The sequence below is a fragment of the Mus musculus genome, chromosome 6 (assembly GCF_000001635.26).
Source record: "Mus musculus strain C57BL/6J chromosome 6, GRCm38.p6 C57BL/6J".
Lineage (NCBI taxonomy): Eukaryota > Metazoa > Chordata > Mammalia > Rodentia > Muridae > Mus > Mus musculus.
The window spans coordinates 137151895-137171321 of NC_000072.6; the positions used below are offsets into that span (position 1 = coordinate 137151895).

General features: G+C 45.5%; 1 protein-coding gene across 3 annotated transcripts in view; it reads right to left on the reverse strand.

The window, feature by feature from the left end:
- Nucleotides 1-18602, reverse strand: part of Rerg (RAS-like, estrogen-regulated, growth-inhibitor) — a 115672-nt gene extending 97070 nt beyond the window's left edge. For 2 of the 3 annotated variants that reach the window (NM_001164214.1, NM_001164212.1), the window contains exons 1-2: nucleotides 17586-17824; nucleotides 13041-13208 (exon numbers count right to left, since the gene is read on the reverse strand). In NM_001164214.1, coding sequence (NP_001157686.1) covers nucleotides 13041-13101 — 61 coding nt within the window. In that variant the 5' untranslated portion in view covers nucleotides 13102-13208; nucleotides 17586-17824. Of the gene's footprint in view, nucleotides 1-13040; nucleotides 13209-17585; nucleotides 17825-18543 lie in introns of those variants that run through there. The other variant, NM_181988.2, reaches the window with a different exon arrangement.
- Nucleotides 18603-19427: the final 825 nt, after the last annotated feature.

Genomic DNA, 19427 nt, shown 5'->3' on the forward strand with positions numbered 1-19427 from the left:
GACCAAGGTTCAAACCCTAGCACCGCATACAAGTGGAGACAGTGGCACCTGTGAGAGGAACTCAGGGATTCTAAAGGTGGATTCAAGACAACCAAGAGTTCAAGGTCACCCTGGAGTAAATAGTGAGTTCAAAGCCAGCCTGAACTAAGTGAGACCCTATGTCAAACATATATGGTCAAGATACAAAATATTTTAACCTGTCATCTCAGCGTTCGAGTGGCAGAGGCAGGAGGATTAATATACATTTACTCCATATGGGAAGTGACAAGTCAACTGGGTCTACGTAGTGAGCTGTGACAGAAAGAAAAAAAAAAGTTAAAAAGAAAAAAAAGACACAAAATAATTTAATGGAAAGACTTCTAGGCCCCACAGCAGATAATCTGTTTCCTAGCACCACGTGTATTTGAGTAAGCCTTCAAAGCATCTCACCATGTGTAGCCAGTTGTTGGGCTCAGTTATAATTTATGAGGTTCTTGATGCAAAAGAAAAATCAATTACTTTTCAGACAAATATTCCCGATTCTTAAAAATTCTTTCCTTTCTATTTTTATTTTTCTCTTTCCCTCTTAAATTATTGCCTGGTGACAGAAAATAGGAGGAAAGCCTTTAAAAAAAAATTTTTTTTTAAGGAGACAGGAAATGCATCATTGAAGAAAATATGTTACTCATGCTTCTAAAATGCAGAGATTTGTAAACTTTTTCCGGAGTGGCAGTTGTTTTGACACCACCTTTAACAAATTTTATAAACACCATTTACCAAAGAACAACGTAAAATCCTTTTATAGCAAGTCTCTGGCTATCGTACCTCAGTCTGTCTCTGTCTGAGACTTGGCCATGCAGTAAGGTGTTTAGATTCAGGTTCTAAGTTCGAAGGCTGTGTGTAAAATACTTGGGGCAAGCTGAACACCCCTTCTCTGGAATGCTTCTACTATCAGGGTTTCAGAATTCTCAGGTTGTTTTGGATATTGGGATGTTCTCAGCTTCTATCAGGTAAGAATCCTTTATCTTGATGCTGGAGACATTTGGTACTCAGAAATTTTCAAAATTCAGAGCGTTTCCAACTTTGGATTAGGAATGGTTAGCCCGTGTCACAGTTGGCCCACATGGAGAAATTCTGCACGCGCTGCAGGTTAGTTCCATCTCTCCCCAAGACTGCCAAGTAAGTCACCTGTCCGTCGTCTCAGAACCCAATTCCTCATAGCAGAGTGACTGAGGTGTGCGTTGTTTGGAAAAGCATACTGGCTCTGGCACGATGTGCGGGCAAAGTCCTGCTTGTAAGGAACCAAGGAAGAGCTTGGCCTCTGCCCTGTGCACGGGATTCTGACCCGCTCACACTGTTCCATGACGCTGTCGTAGAGCCTGTCTGCTGCTCACTGTTGAGTCACGTGCACCCTCAGCAGTGCTGGGCGCCCAGCACAGGCAGCTCTCTAATGCACAGATATGCCTGCTTAGTTTTAAGTCGAATTTTTTTTTCTCTCTAAACGGAAATTGAACATTGAGGGAGCAGCACAGTGATTCCTCAGACGAGGCACCTAGAAAATCAGCCTCAGTAACAAACTGCTAGAGATTCGAATTCTCCAAACCCACCACCAGCCTCGCAAATCACAGCCCTGGCAGAGGGGGCTGGAGACATACTGTCCCAAGTCTCCATGTCACTCTGAGCTGTGGGTAGACTTCCTAATGACTGCTGTAGACTAGAAAAGAATGTCCCAGCTCGTCCTCAGCTCTGGCATCATGGCATCAACGTCAGATTGCAGAAGTTCAGTCGATTCTATACAGAGGCACACACAGATCTTGAAAAGCTTCCTGGAAAATAGCTTTTTAACTAGGAGAGCTATGGGTACTAATGTCATTGAATCCTGTGTGGACTTTATATAGAAGTGGACCTTGAGTGCTAAGAAAAGCAGGTGCTACAGAAACAAGAGAGGTTGAGGACAATGATAAAGGAGGGTTTAGCAGTGTAAGGTCCCCACCCACCCCGCTCACCTTCTGATGCTGTAACTCCCAAGCATAAGTTCTTAAATAGATGTGGCAATAACGGGACATGGTGCAAATATCCCTCTACCAGGAGTTGAAGACACATAATCTTTTGTTTAAAAATAGATATATGATAGATGGATGGATAGATAGATTGTGTGTGAGTGTGTCTGTGTAGGTCAGGAGGCAACTTATAGAAGTCTGTTCTCTCCTTCCATCATTTCCAGGAATTAGACCTCAGACTTGGTGACAAGTGCCTTTACCTGCTGAGTCATCTTGCCAGCTTAAGACCCATGATTCTTCTTACCCAGTAAAATGTGATCCTAACAGTGGTCTAAAATCACTAGGAAGTCAGCCTCATCATTCCCGTAAGTCAAATGATATATCAGAGTAGGAAAATCTACAACTGCTGGGGAGATAGCTCTGTCCACCAGAAAGGATGGGGTCAGTACCTAGAACCTGCATTCCAAAAAGCCAGGCACAGTGATGTGAGCTTGTAACCCCACCACTGGGGTTACCGTGAAGATAGGCAGAGCCCTAGGGCTGGCCAGTTAGCAATCCCTACTTGGCAAGTCCCAGACCAGTGAGAAGCCCTGTTTTAAAAAGAAAGGTCGGTGGGACCTGAGGAATGATATCTGAGGTTGTCCTCTGTCCTTTACAAACACAGAGAGAGAGAGAGAGAGAGAGAGAGAGAGAGAGAGAGAGAGAGAGAGAGAGAGAGAGAGAGAGAGAGAGGCGGGGTAGGCCTGAAATATTCCAAAACGAATACCCATCCAGATGACGGCAAACTTGGAGGGTTAACACACATTCAGATCCAAAAGTCTCTAACTGACAGTGACAGAGGACACGATTAAATCTGACTAAACAATACTTAGGAGGGTGAAAATAAAGTCCTCCACCAGAGTAAGATGAACACTCCCTACTTAGGGAATACTTAGCTCAGCAAGAGGGTACATTAAAAAACCAAAGCCACACATGGCAAACCCAAAGCCTTCATTTGCAGTGAAGTCCCTGTGAGCCACCATCACGTCTCCTGCCACCCGGAGAGGAGCAGTGACCTTAGGGAGTCTGAGCGGTGTGAGTGTCTAGAAGGAAACCCTCTCTCACTCTGGTCTGTTTGGGGCAAACCACTTCCACAAGGACTGCAGTCCATCCTAGGGCCTGGGCTGTAGAGTAACCAGGTTGAGCAGATCAGCAAGGACAAGGCTGTGACCCAAAGCTAGCTCTCTGGGGAGCAAATGAAGTGCCTGTCACTATACTAGCAAAGAAAGAACTGAGCTAGTTTCTTTTAAATACCTGAAGGGCTGTCATGAGGAATGTGGCCCTTGTGATGCTAGGAACGGACGCTGAAAACATCCCCTATTCCGCTAAAAAAGATCCCTAGTTCCAAAAAGGCAAAGCAGAGTAGTGCCGTGAGGGTTTTGTGCTGATTCAGATGGGCTACCCAGGAGCCGTACAGGCAATCAACACCAATTCAGACGCTAGCATTCGGGATAAACGGAAGTGACGTAAAGCAGATGACCTTGCTAGCGCGGGTGGTCTTCCTCTGCACTCCAACACACCTGGCGTTCCCAGGAATCGTTGCCACACACCGGTTCTTTACTGGCGGTTTCCTGTAAAACTGGCTTTTACAAGGGTCGTATTGTGAAACTGATGATCACCTCATTCCATAAGAGGAGACGTCTGAGAGGACGTGAAGAAGACCTGGATGACGCAGAATGAAAACGGTCGCAAGAGTTCTTCCGAAGTCCTACACTGGGGTTCTAGTCTCAGATCTAGTGCCAGTGACCTTCAGGGACCACCAAGCTCTTCATTTGCATCTCATGCATATGTATCAGTTTCGCATATCTGCTTACTTATGCTGCAATTGCCTACCTCAGATTGCCTTGCTTTTGCAATATTGCACTCCTATTTTTAATGGGATGGAAGAAATTATGGCTTTTTCTCCCCCCCCCTCCACCCCCCCAGAAACCACATCAATTTTCAAAGGCAGCTGAAGCTACAGAGATGCGTCTGCACTGGAATTTTGGCTCCAAGGCCAGTACCACCTTGAAAAGTTGGCGAATTTCCCCAAACCCTTAGGTTGGAGAGAAACCAAGAATAACAAGGGAATAAAAGAGATGATTCACAATATTCTGCACTCATCTTAAAGTTAGTCCTCATCAGTTGCAACGGAAAAAAAAATGTCAAGTTCAATTGGAAGCAACAAAAGCCTGACACTGAAGTACAGAGACAGTGCTTCAATGAATTCAGTGGCCAGCAACTAAAAATAAAGGATGGCTGAATTTAATAATATACTACTACAATAGAATAAATAGAGTCAGAGAAACGTCCTTTTGACTTTTAAAGAAAGTTTGGGATTTAATTCAGTTTGTTTCCCGGTATTGCTTCTTCCACAGATGTATCTATCTTTCTGCCTCTTTCGTGTTCTTTCCTCTCTGCCTCCATTATAAAAAGGATGAAAGCTATTTTTGCACGATACTGCAGTGACTCTTCTTAAGTGGAAAGTTTTCACAAGAAACTGATTGCTGGCAAAACTCTCATCTGCTTGCTCACCTGTTAACAACTACCTTGCTTTTCTTTCCCCAGGACTCTTAAGGACAAGCTTCTACTTACTCTGCCCGTTGCAGTTTGAGTATCTTTCTGTTACCCCTACAGGCGCCTGTGTTTGAACACTTGGAAGGTGGAGGAACCAACAGAAGAGCATCCCTGGACAATGGAGGAAGTGTGATGTCAGTGGGGGGCGGGCCATGAGGTCTTACAGTTCAACTCTACTTCCTGTTGGAGCTCTGCAGATTCCCAGAGCGGCTGACTCCTGCTCCTGCTGCCAAGCCTTCCTGCCATGATTAGCTTTAGTTCCTCAACCTGTAAGCCAAAATACGAGCTTCCTCCCTGTCAGCACTTCTGGTCAGGTTTGTAGTCAACAGCAAAGAGAGAAGATGCTAATACAGAACTCTGGCTTTACACACGCTCTCTATCTCTACGTAGAGAGTCTTATAACTTGAAAATATCCTCTGTGTGCCCTTGAGGTAGATAAAACAAAGACGTATTCTCATTCCCTTGAGTTCTTGTCTGTTAGATGAGGAAGACACATACTTCTCTGACAAAGCAGAAGTCCGTTTTTCAGTCCCACTCGGATGTCTGCAGACAACTTCTTCCTCCCTTCTGCCTGATCCTTTAAACTGTCTTCTAACCACTAACTACAGGAGTTATCAATGCACCTCATTTCTTGTAACACTTGGAGGGAAGCAACTCGTGGTGGCTCACATCTTTAATCCCAGCACTCCTCAGGCTGAGGCAGGGGTATCTTTAGGGATCTTAAGGAGAAGATCAAGGTCAATATGGTCTGCATAGTGAGTTCCAGGACAGCCAGGGCTATGACCAGTGTCTTAGTCAGGGTTTCTATTCCTGCACAAATATCATGACCAAGAAGCAAGTTGGGGAAGAAAGGGTTTATTCAGTTTACACTTCCACGCTGCTGTTCCTCACCAAAGGAAGTCAGGATTGGAATTCAAGCAGGTCAGGAAGCAGGAGCTGATGCAGAGGACATGGAGAGATGTTACTTACTGTCTTGCTTCCCCTGGCTTGTGCAGTTTGCTCTTTTTTTGTTTGCTTGTTTGTTTGTTTCAAGACAGGGTTTCTCTGTATAGCCCTCGCTGTCCTGGAACTCACTCTGTAGTCCAGACCGGCCTCTGCCTCCCAAGTGCTGAGATTAAAGGCATGCGCCACCACTGCCCAGCGCAGTTTGCTCTCTTATAGAACCCAAGACTACCAGCCCAGGGATGGTACCACCTACAATGGGCCCTTTCTCCTTGATCACCAATTGAGAAAATGCCTTACAGCTGGATCTCATGGAGGCACTTCCCTGAAGCTCCTTTCTTTGTGATAACTCCAGCCTGTGTCAAGTTGGCACACAAAACCAGCCAGTACAACCAGGGATCTTGTCTCAAAAAAAAAAAAAAAAGTGGTATGCATACACTCTTTGCAAGTTCCTGTAAGTTCTTATATAGGAAAAAGGAAACATAACCTGACCTTTTCTCTACCCTAACTAATGTTTCTAGAAAATTATGGCTATATTATATAATCTACACCTGTACTCCTAAATCCATTACAACATTATCCACAATTACCAGGATATTAAACCACCAAACTAGCTAACCATCAATAAGCAATTAAAGCCAAGACAGTTAATTTACATAACAGAATACTAGCATCAGGGAACCCTGTCTTCCAACAACCTTGAGGGCCAGAGATTCTATGACACTGAGGAAGAACAGTCAAACACAGAAGGACAAAGGCCACACTATCTAATCTTCAAGGAAAACATTAAATAGCCAAACTCATACACAGAAACAGAGAACCGAATGGCATGTACCAGGGGCCAGGGAAGGGGTGTCGGTGGGGAAACGGAAACGGAAGTGCTGAGCAAACGGCACAGCATTTGATTTATTCAGGAGACAAAAGTTCTGATGGTACCTACCACAGTGACTCTAATAATTTATTATTTACTTATAAATAAGTTAATCATGTATAACTCAAAATATCTGAAAGACAATTGTACCTGTTCTCACCCAAAACCAATGATGAATGTTTGAAGAATTAAGGGCTGGGAGATGGAGCTATGGGTACAGCGCTTGCTCTGTGAAGATGAAGCCCAGAGCCAGAGTCCCTAGCATTCGTATGTAAATTTCAAGTGTGGCGGCAAATACTTGCAATCCCTGCCCCCATGGATGTGCAAGTGCAGTGACAGGGCACCCTGGGCACTCCACTGGACAATCAGACCCTGTCTCAAAAACGAAGAAGGAGGCTGAAGGCTCAGCTCAGTGATTAAGCCTGTGCTGAGCTTGCAGAGGACCTAAGTTCCGTTCCCATCACCCACACCAGGTGGTTCACAACTCTAGATCTAGGGATCTGATCGATGCCCTCTACTGGCCTCCATGGCACTACTGTAGCCAAAAGAGCTATCAACTCATTACATTTTCCTCGGCCGTCACAAACAGGTAAAACAAAAGTTAATATTAATCTTCATGCATTTCAAATAATGAAGCACACAAACGAATTAAAAGATTATGAGAGGCTCACAAACCCTCCAGTCCTCTGCATCGTTCTCCTCTCCTAAGTACTTTGCAAAGAGTGTTCGAGAGTCATCCGGTACCACAAAGCTAGAAAGACAAAGAATCAGACTGGTGTAGGGTCACAGAACCTTCTCTAAGTCTAAGGAGACTGACTTGATCGCTCACAGGATTCCCTGGGAAAGTCTGGTCATGGTGAACACCTATATTGTAAAGTGGTTCCGTGTGTGCACCAAAAGTCACTTCTAAACTCAGCACCACTGAACTGGGGATGTGACTCATTGGTACAGTCTGTGCCTCACATGTACCAAGTTCTGCCTTTCATTCTCAACACTGTCCAAAACTCTGGGCTTGGAGTAACATGCTTGAGAGGTGGAGGCAGGGTGATTAGGAGTTCAAGGTCATCCTGAGCTAGATAACGAACTTGAAGCCAGCCTGAGCTAGAATAGACCATATATCCAAAAATATAAAATAAAATAAAATAGAAATAAAAGTCGTTGCTGTATTATTAGAGCGAAAAGTGGCAGACAAAAACAACAAGAAGAGAAATAACCTTGTGCCAAGGGATAGAAATATCGCACGCTTGTTTTCATTTGGCAGGCGGTTCAGAAATCTGAGTGTACAAATTTAAGCTTGCATGGCTGAGTGCATCAGCTGGTTTTTGAATTAGAGGATAGCATTACTCAATCAACTAGACTAGCCCTTTCAAGAAACACTGTCTGCGATGGATGGCGCAGAGGGTTTGGGTTCTGAAATGCGGGTGTCAACTGTGAAGCTAAATTTAAATTTTCAGTTGTTTTTCTATCAACCCTTCCCACACTTGCTACAATCTGAATAATAGTGGCTCTAGGAGGCATTTAATACAATGTGTCTCTGATGTCTTCTGGGCTTTGGCAGGGTGTTTTTTTTTTTTTTTTTTTTTTTTTGCCTTAATTACTTGGAGCCTGTCAAAATATAGACTAGACAGAGGCACTCTGGAGGGGAGTGTGGGTGCCACATTATCTGTGCTATACCATTGATTACTGAAGGAAAATGTCTACTCTGCAGGGGCAGAAGACTGAAAAGGCTGGGAGACCATGAGCTACACTTTGTCACACCTGCACTGTGCTCAGAATGCTGCCCCTCAGCCAGCAAGCTCACTGGAAGATAGGTGGAATTAGACTGGACAGAGTCCACACCCTACATCAGGCCTTGTGTGTGCTTCCACATACACGTGTGTTATTGGTCCACCCTGGTAATTAGCACAGTTTTAAACGTGTCCTTGCTGATAATTCCTCGGTCACCCTGTCAACTAGAAAGATTCTTTTTTTTTTTTTTTAAAAAAACCTAGAAGACCTATCACTTGAGGTTAGAAAGTCCTCTACTACATACCAGCAGCACTTTCAAATGGAAGAGTGTCAGTGTATTGGTGGCAATCATACATTTCTGGTTATTTTTCCATGATTTAATATAAAGCTATTAAGTATCATTATAGCTATCAGTGGCCAAGCTGTAATTGACATGTGGGACTTGTGGGCGATCTCTCTCTCTCTCTCTCTCTCTCTCTCTCTCTTTCTCTCTCTCTCCCCTCCCACCTGTTTCTTCCATTACAGCTCTGTTTGTGTACACACAGAAGCATGCATGCATGAGTATGAGTGTGTGTGTGTGTGTGTGTGTGTGTTGATATTGCTGAGTAAGGATATCTATAGGTTTCTGTTATATAAGCCTTTTGATTTTCAGTGAAAAGCAAAATACCCAGTAGAATATGTTTATTTTGATTTAATTTATTCACCAGGGAACTTAGAGATCTAGAGCACCCCTGAAGCATCCTGATAACATGAGCTAACACATGCACATCTGCCACATGCCATGCCGCCATGATGGGCACTAAAAGACTTGCATGCAATAACTCGCTCAGGGTTGACAACCAACACGGGTGCTGTGGTGTTCCCCCGCAGCTTAAAGAACCGAGAAGTGACTTGCCTCACATTGCCAAGTTCACAGAGCAAAGATGGGGGTTGGAAGTTTATCATCACAGCACATGCCCGGAGCTCAGGACTTAGAATGATATGAACCTCTAGTAGGATGCAGGCACGCACCCAGATACTGGTGCATCAGTGACCGAGTGACAGCATGGGGGCGAAGTAAGGCTGAAGCCCCTCGAATAATCCAGGTCATGACATATCAGAGGGGCTGGGGCTCTAGACAAATCTCACAGGCCTCACTCCCTGTGAGGCACTCCAGTGGCCCAGAGCGAAGCTTAGATTACCTGGATCCGAGGGTAGAACAGGGCTAGGCTCTGGAGGCATCAGAGTAAGTCATGAACTGCAGGACCTTTCAGTATGTGCAATCTTAAAAGATGAAAAGTTGGCCTAAGAAAATGGCTCAGCTGATTAAGTGCTTGTATGTAAATCACTTAATTTGATACTCAGAATGTGTGAGGGAGCGGGGAGAGCCTGTCTTTTGTAATCCCAGCACTGGGGAGGTAGAAACAGGCAGATCCCTGAGGCCCACTAGCCAGCGAGCCTAACCAAAGGAGCAAACTGCAGGCCAACGAGAGAAACTGTCTCAACAAACAAGGTGGTTATTAATGGAAGATGTCAGAGGTTGGTCTCTGACCTCCACATACACGAACACACATGTGAATGAGCATACTGGGGCGGCCGCACTCGAGCACTCACGTACACACCCCCACCCACGCCACTCCCACACAAACACACACACAGAGTGAGGAGGGGCAGGCAAAGGTTACTTATAAGACAAGTGCAGTCTTTAAGGTTGCAGGGTGGCTGTGTGGTGTCCCACCCAGGCAGAGACAAGGTAGCGACAGTTACACACCCCAGAGTAAACATGAGCTCAGTATTGCTACAGTGTGTTTTTAAAACTGACAGATCTGTCTGTGGTGGTTTCGACTGAGCTGTGGAAAAGATCAGAATGGTCCTGTAGGCCTAAGTCCAGACTGCTGCCTTCTCAATGAGGGGTGTGGCTCAGGTCTCAAGGAAGCATTCAAGTGTTGAAACAGGAAAGACAGAGTCTGCCTATAGAGAACACACAAGTCATGGGAGACACGGGTTGTCCGTTGTTATTATTTTCACCATGATGAGAAATGTGGGGGAAGCTGAGCTAGAAGGACGGCCCCTTGGGAAAGTCACTTGCCACCAAGCTTGACACCATGAGTTCAATTCCCCACTCCCTCACTCTCTAGGGACCCATAGGGTGAAAGGAGAGAAATATTTCCCATAAGTAGTCCTCTGGCCACTACAAATGTTCATTCATTCTTTCTCCCTTCCTCCCTCCTCCTCCTCCTCCTTCTTCCTCTACTCTCTCTCTCTCTCTCTCTCTCTCTCTCTCCTCTCTCTCAGACACATCTGCAGGGAGGACAGAGAAATGGACCCAAGCAAGGAGGCTTATCTTTTAACCATTAAGATTTAGAGTTGCTAAGGACCTCCCTGAGCAGTAAAAAAGCTAACATCCGCCAAAGTTCCCCTAGAGTGGGTGCCATCTTTCCTCTGGATGTGAAGAGTCACCCACAGGAAATACAAAGAATCTGGGCATCAGAGGCAAGCAGAGGACAGCTGGTTGAAGTCCACAGAAGGACCCGGAAAGCGAAGAGAGAGGGTAATGCCAGACTTGCGAGGAGATAACTTGGGAAGGAGGGATTGGTTATGCTGTTATATGGTTACAAAGAAGCCCAAGAGGGCAGGGGATGGCAGGGTTGTTGACTCACTTTCTGGGGGATTGATGGGTACTGCCCTGAGAGCCAAGTCAGCTTCTCTGGAATGGCTATGGTGGCAGGCTGGCATGTTTTTACACCGCAGATGAGCAAAAAAGTTAAGACAGGAAATACAGCACCCGTGGTCATTCAACTTGAGAAAAGACCGGGATGTGGACACAGGCAGGTAGGCTTGGGGGAGACCGGTCAGCTGGGAATGATAGGAACAGGAGCTACAGTGATGGAAACTGCTTTGAAGGTCTGCAAGGGAAACTGCGGCACAGCTCAGGGTAGCAGAAAAGCCTGGATAGGAGGACTCAGTTCACGGAGAGGGGCATGGATGTCCATTCCCAGACCCGAGTACTTCTTCCCCGAGGCTTCGTCTTTATGTCCATATTTTTATAATTAAAAAAAATATTTGGGAGAGATGTATGTGTGTGCTCTGTGTGGGGTGTGAGCAGAGGCTCCAGTGGGGTACTAGATATTCTGTTTTCTCTCCATCCAATTTTCTTAAGAAAGGGCCACTGAGCCTGGAGCTAGGCTGGCTGTGAGCAAGCTCCAGCAATCCTACTCCATCCCCCATAGCTGAGACTGGGGATGAGCTAGCCACGCCCAGCCTGTTACACAGGCGCTGGGGATTCAGCTCAGGCCTAGAGTGCTTGAGTAGCAAGCAAGCTCTCCTATTCCCCCCTTCCCACCACCCCCAGTCATCTCACTGGCCTTGTGTTCAGCTTTCCAAGCCACGCAGAAGGGCTTGGAAGAACCCTTCCTCTTACTCCACCTGTTCGAATGTGGAAGGAAGAAGAAAGAAAAAAAAAAAAGAAACATAGATAGATAGATAGATAGATAGATAGATAGATAGATAGATAGATAGATAGATAGATAGATAGACAGATAGACAGATAGATAGACAGATAGACAGATAAACTCCTCAGTCACATGAATTGAGCCACTGTTAGCCGCACAGGCACGGATTTCCCGCTCGCCTTCCCTCCTCTCCCCTCACACCCTTCTCTCCATCCCAGGGATTCAGTTCCCTCCACTAGAGACACGCCCTGGGGCGGTTTCCTCCTTCTCCAGATCCTTCCACCAGCTACAGGCAGAGGTTCTCACGCCATTGGGAAACACCACGGGTGATTAAAGGGGAGGAGTTTGAGCATCTTCCGGTCCTGGCCTGCTGGTTTCCTCGCTTGGGTTCTGCCAAAGGCAAGAACAGCTGAGGAGAAGCAAGTTGGCAGGAAAAAAAGAGCTGAGAAAAACCAGAGACTAAGACTTACAGCATGGCAGATCATGACTGAGACTCAAAGCAGGAGACCAGATAGAAGGAAGCTGGGCACAGAACTGGAAGGTGTGTGTGATCGCATGTCTTTCTTTAAGAACCTATAGATTACCTGTGTGTGTGGAGATTAGCTAGTTTTATTTCCAGGTAGGTTTCTGTCTACCCACCAGAGTGGCGTTCGTGTCCCTCTGTCCTTTGCTGACAGCCAAAAGCTCTGTGTGGTTTTGGTTCCATCCCATAAAACACCGCGTCCTCATCACTGGTAAAGTCTTATGGCATCAGCATTTGGGTGGCGTCTCCTTTAGCACACACTTAATTGTAAGTATAAGGAGTAAGAGATGCCTTCAATCTCTGTTGTGAAACTCTCTCCAGGAACCTAGGGCTAGGGCTGTTGCTCAGGGATAGATTGATGGCCTAGCATGTACAAAGTTCCGGCTTCCATCCTCAAAGCACCGAAGAGAAGGAGGGTCCTAATGTATTGATGTTACTCAAAATCGCTAATTTAAATTCACTCTGGAGGATAGCTGTCTTGCTTGGGAGTTTACATTTCTACTTTTCAAGTGTCCTCATACCACTATAGAAATGTTGGACAAGATATAATTCCATTCCTGGCGAAGATAGATCCATTCAACAAGCACATATTGGGACCCCCCCCAACATCTGCTTGAGAATCGACCATTTGCTGAGAACATCCGAACAAAATGAGATACATAATTGACCCCTTGAGATCCTCCATAGTAAAGGAAAGAATATAGGAAAAAATTAGGTGTTTTATGAAACTTCCACAATTTGATTTCTTCAGAGGTTGTTTATGGTTTATACAGTTCCCTGTTGTGTGTGTGATCAGCAAATTTACTTTGTCACAAATCAGCAGAAGAATTCATTAGTTGGTTGTAAAAAGGCTTCCTGATACAGAGAACAAACAACAGATGGGACATCACAAACACTGACTACTTAACTCCCCCATCCCCAAAGCTGTGACAAACTCATAGGCCCTGCAAATGCCACAAGAAGGTCCTTACCTGACTTGCCCACGCCCGCTCTTCCAAATATGGCCAGCTTGACCTCTGCGCTCTTAGCCATGGCTGGTAGTGACAGAGTTTAATGTTCAGATTCCAGATGTGAGCAGATGGTTTTGATGGTGGCCTTTAGTTTCACTGTGTCATCGCCAGTCAGAAGAGTTCACAATCCTTCAAAGGAAAGAGAGTTTGGAAATAAATTCATATCTTCTGAAACATCAGGAGTACACACACACACACAGACACACACACACAGACACACACACACACACACACACACACACACACACACGCACGCGCGCGCGCACACGCGACCTTTTGTCTTATCCTATCACTGTGGCAAAAACAAGGGAGAAAGGGCTTATTGTTGTTGGAAGTTCAAGCTATAGTCAGTCGATCATGGCTGTCAAGAAGGCAGCACAGTAGCAGTGTGAAGCAGTTGGTCCTGTCACATCTACAACCAGAAAACCTTACAGGATCAACGCAGGCCACTGTTCACCTCGCACTGGGCGGGGCTTCCCATCTGAACTCTATCAAGAGAACCTCCCACAGGCCTGCTCGAAACTCCGTCTCCCAGGTGATTTCCAGAATTCTATCAGGTTGATAATTACCACTGGCCTTCACATCCCCAAGTGACGTATCTTCTGATTGGATTTTCACCACTGTCCAGAGAGAGGGCCATAGGAGTAACTCACTTAAACCACTTAACTAGTAGTAAGTGAAGTTGGGACTTAAGAATTTAGATCTGGGGCCGGAGGGATGTTTCCGTGCTTAAGCACAAATCTTGCTCTTTCGGAAGACCTGAGTTTGGTTCCCAGCACTCACATTACCCAAAGATCTCTTGTGGTCTCTGTAGGTACTGCATTCACAAGTACACACCTCCAAACACACATATGCATAACTAAAAATAAAATAAACCTTAAACAAAAAGAATTTAGAACCCTTTGGCTTTAAGGCATGTATACACATCATATCTCTTAAATATGTTTCCTCTAATAAGTTTTTATGAATAAATTGTTTCTTGGTATAATTGATAATAAATGGTATGTGAATGAATGCATTTATCACCTGTTTATAAATACTCAACATATAAATATACACAATGGGGAGAGGCTCTTGGAATCTCTTTATTGAACAATATGCATTGATATCAGTCAACTCTATTGCTACACCATCCAATTTTCTATGTCAAGGTTAAATTTCATCCCAGTTCACACTAGGTCACAGGAAAAACTATGTAACAGATGCACGTGGTTCAAAACAATACATAATATCCAATCATACCTCTATGTTTTGCTGGGTATGATAACCTAGCACACAAAAGGTATGAGTTGTGTGCCACAGTTGGAGTCCCTTTTAAAGATGAACTCAGGCAAGCCTGATTACAACAGCGCCCTCACACTGGAAGCACGGCATTGTCTACAACCCATGCTCATTGTATTCAGGATGCTCCTTAGCCATGACATCTGGAGTCTTTGTTGGCTGTATTGTATGCTGTGTAGGGAATTGAGTCTAAGGCCTCACTCCAAAGGCAAGCAAACATCTTGGCCACAGGTTACACCATCAGCCCAACATCTGGGCTCTTAATACCAAGAAAATGTAAACTTGGAAAAGGCCTTCGGTGTGGATCAATCAAAGCAATCTCCCAGCCAGCGCAGAAAGCTTTTTCCTCTGCCAGCCAACTCATCTGTGTCTGCTTGGTCACTTCCAGGTATCCAAGATAAGTTTATGTCCTCTGAAAATAGTGTCTTTAGTAGGCAGCCTTTTCCAACTAGGAAAACTCCCTAAACTATTTATTATATTAGGCTATGGTGTGTCTGTCACTTGTACCTGTGATGTGCTGGCTCGGCTCTATAAAAACAAGTCCTTTCTTATGCTCAGATCTGGCTATGCAGCCTGGCAGCCCTTAGAATGCTACCCCACCCCAGGCTTCCACTTTCCAGAAAAGTTGAAGCATTCTTTAGGGGCCACACAGCAACGGAGAAAACTTGCTTGAGGTCTTGACTGTCCCCTCCCCCTCTCACCATATGCACAGTTGTCCCCAGGCACTCACTGTTTTAATGACTAAAAACACGGAGTTCCCTTCTTCACAACTTGACATACAACCTGACAAGCTGTCACAACAGAGCTCTGGATATGTTCACTGTGGTTGCCCCCTAGCACAGCCAACCATGAGAAACCTCCCATCTTTCCCACGGGCTAAGGGACTCCCACTGCCTGAACTCCATCAATGGCTGACATGAACTCCAAACCTCACTTTATATACATCAATTCAGTGGCACGGGAGTTCAGAGGTCACTCACTGTTCTAGTCTGTAAAGTTGTATTTGTGCCAGGCATGGTGACACACACCTATAATTCCACAATTTAGGAAGAGGTTCAGAGGCCACTCTCAGCTGCAAAGCCAACTTGAGGCCAGCCTGGGTTACAGAAACTTTCTCAAAAAATCAAAGGGGGTGGGGTGGGGTGGGGTGGGAGGTTAACCACAATCTGTTACCTAAATGTGCTAACTGACCCTGTCTGAGCCAATGTTTGGGTATACAGCTTTTAAAGACAGCCCAAGAAGGGGAAAGAGAAAACAGAGCTCCCTCTGGATACATAGCCCACAAGGAAGAGTGGGCTTCTGTTTTCTCTCTGCTGTATCTGAGCCATTAACATGGGCCTCACACATTTCGGTGTGCAGGTTGCTAAGGTGTGGGTGCTCCTAAGCGAAGAAGAGGCAGGGGTTTAACATCTCCAGACAGACAACGGCAACTTTGTAGTCAGTCTCAAACTAAGATCTTAAATGTCCTACCCCATTCTTTGGCTATAGATGAAGTAAGTCCTTCTTTAGGTGCTGCCCTGTAACCCTAGCATTCGGGAGGCAGGAGTGTGTGTGTGTGTGGGGGGGGAGATACTGAATTCAAGACCAGCTTAGACTACATCATGAGTTCCAGGCTGGTCCACCTATAAGCAGACAGTGGGTCAAAACAAAATTCCTCATTTGTCATTTTATATATCTCCCTTCTATTTAAGGTTTGCATGTTGAATTTGTTTACTAGATTTTTTTTTAACTTACAAACAGCTGCTGGCTCTTTGAAACACAGAGCGTGCTTGTGTACGGAGCATCTGTAGACAATAACTTGCCATTTCATGCAAAAGTATCATCCCCATGCATCTAGAATCTGGCTATAGTCTTCATTTAAAGTAAGCATCAAAGTATATGTTTTTAAAGCCAAGTCAAATATTTCAGCAACTCCCCTTGGCCTCCGAAGCTCACGGGTCTCACATAGGAGAAATTAATTATGTTAGTTAAAGTGTCCCATTTGTGATGTCATAAAGTGTCCCCATTTATGACGTCATAAAGATCCAGCTGCTTAATGTCAGCCGCCTAATATGTTTAGGGAAAAGGGGGGGGCGATGCAACGCTGCCCTCTAAAGATGCCTTCACATTTTATTTCCCCATGAAAATTTGACGGAAACCATCAACGTGTCAATTGTTGTCATAGTAACCTACAGGCAAGTATCTGTTGAATTAACCAGAGACCTTCTATCCCTCAGATCTGAGGAAACTCAATGGTTCAAACACAGGAACTATTCCTGCCGTGGCCTGAAGTTCACTCTCGGAGCAGATTTGCTTTCCCGGAGGCAAAACCAAACAAGTTTCAAGTTTCCATCCTAAAATCACACCTAAATATTTAGGGGATGAAAGGCGTTGCTTTTCCGTATGCATGAAGTCATCAGAGGAAACATTAGAGTGAAGGAAAGACGTGTGTTGTTTCATTTGGTACTACTGACCAATCGTCGAATTCATTGACTCCCTCCACACTTAGGTGTATACTAACCAAAGAGGCTACCTGTGGGGACTCTGTTAGACCTACGACAATTGCGTTTCTAAAGCTTCATCCATCTGTTTATTTACTTAGCAAAAGGTTTTGCTCCTAATAAATCATTTCGCAGACTGTGTTTATCAAGGTCAGAGTTTTCCACTTCCTCTTGAGGCGAGTGGGGGCATCTTTATAATTACATTTTAATGCTTTTATGGCCTTCTAAAAAGAAAAAGAAAAAAAAAAAAAAGAAAGAAAGAAAGCAAAGCACAGCTGTCCAAGACAGCAGTGAATCCAGTCTGATGGTGGTGGAGTGAGATCGCTTCTCTCTGGGTCAGACCTCTCCTGAAATCAAGATTTCTCAGTTTCTCTGCTAGGAATTTTCCTTCATCTTATCACAAGGCAACAGCCACACCAAAGAGGTTGTGACTGCGCAAGCCCCCCGGCTGGCTCGCTACCCTGAGATCAACAGGTCCTGCAGCCAGGAGCAAGCCCACAGTGGGCTGCATGTTCTGCAGCTCACAGGCTCCACATAAAGAGCAGATGTCCCCTAATTCGGAAGGACGCCTTAGGCGCAGGACGCGCTGTCAAGCCTGGTGGCTGGCGTTCACATCTCTCAGGAGAACCCCAAAGTCGCCCTTAGGGAGGGACCCGGAGACCACCGGGACTCACCCAGGGGCTGAGCCCTCAGGGGCTCGTACCCTGTCCTCAGGGAGCCACCTGGACACGTGCGTGTCACTCACCTGTTCACTGTCCAGGCCGGGGAGACAGCCGCGGTCCTCTCCAAGTTCGCAATCCGCCCGCGGAGACTAGGAAGCTCTCCCACCCTGACCCACGCGGGCTACAGGAGGCGTTTGAGAGTTGGGGGGCCGCGATTGCGGTTGGGAGTCGCTGGGGCTGCAAGTGCGGTGCCCGGACGGGGTCTCTTCCCTCGCGCTCGCTCAGACTAGCAGCGCAGAGACTGCGGCAGGACGCGAGCTCCGGCCAGCCGCCGCTGCGCTCCGCCACCAAGATGCTGCAGTGAGGTGCCCGGGCGCCCCCTGCTGGACCAGTCTGCGAGCCGAGCGCCTCACAACCCAGCCTAGCTCAGCGCCAGGCCTGCAGGCTTCAGCTAAGTCCTTTCTTGATTAAAAAGCATCACTTACGCAGTGTTCTCTACGCCTTTTTTCAAAGGATCTTGCTAATACGCCCTGGGAATGTGTTCAGTTATCTTCATGATATTCGAGAGGAAGCAGAGGATTTTTAAAAAAGATAGAAATAAACGGGTCCAAGACTAGTAAATGGCTGGGAGAAAATCCGGAAAGGATCGGAAACAAATATACTTCCAAAGATATAAACACCAAATTTAACCGAAATTCATATTTGTATATATGAGAAAGTCCCCGGTGTGCTCTGTTCCCTCTGGAAGACCAGCATTTATAAGATTTGCTTTGGCGTCAAACCCCATCCCGTTCAAACCTCAACAAAGATAATTAACATGCATGCTATGCTAAGCTAAGCAAGACCTGCTTACATCCCCCATCTCCTTTGATATTCACCTCCCTGGAGGTAAGCATGGCTATTGTAATTGCTGGTCTTTCGGAGGGAAAGGAGAGCTTCTGAGAGGTTAAAGGATTCCCAAAGACGATGGTGGGCATGAACAAAGCAACAGGAAATGTCTATGCCTTTCTCCTTTTTCATTCCAAAGCTGGGTTTTCTTACCAGGGTATCTGGTGACTCACTGAAAGCGAGGCTAGGCAACAGGAGCAGGCAGGGGCCCAGGGCGATAGGAATAATCAGTGGAGCCACTCTGGTGGAAGAAAGTCTCTGCCCCGTGGAGGCAGAGACTTGGCAGGCAGGGTGGATGAAGAGGTTGGACTTGTGATAGCCTCAGCATGTGTCCTGATAACTCACTGAGAAACCTTTAACACACCACATCCAGCGTGAATTTCCAGATCCCCCCTCCCCGACTTCCTGGGGACCCCAGATCTGACCTACAGTGACACTCCCTCCCACATGCCCCAGCACCCTGCCAGTATTGGGCTTGCTTTGCATTCTCTCAAGTTTCTCCTTGTTCTGCTAACCCTTGACATTCCAGGGGCTGGAAGAGTGGGGGAAGAGTACTGTGTGTGCACCCATGCTCTCCCCCTGTTGCAGGGCCTGCTGCACAATGATCAAACGGATGCAACAAGACCATTTGAGACATGATACATCTAAATTGTTTATCCACTGAACTTGGAAGAGCTATTTAGTGTGGACTTGAAGACATGGGTCCCGTCCTTGAGAAACAGCGATTTCAGCATCTCGGAATACAAACGGTCTTAGAGCCTACAGTAAGAAGACAAATTATATTTGTAGACAATGCAAAATTCTATAAAATTCAAATTGTGTGGAATTTTATAGCATTAATATCGTCAAGTTTCAACCTACCTTCTTTTCCTGTCATGCTTTGTAGAGCAGTACTTGATAAAAATGTCTATAAAGATGATACATTTTAAATATATGATATTTGCAGTATCTATGATTTATGTCTAGGATAAAAATTAGAATATATATATAATGTATATACAATATATATGTATATACTTTTACAATGACTTAAGTCT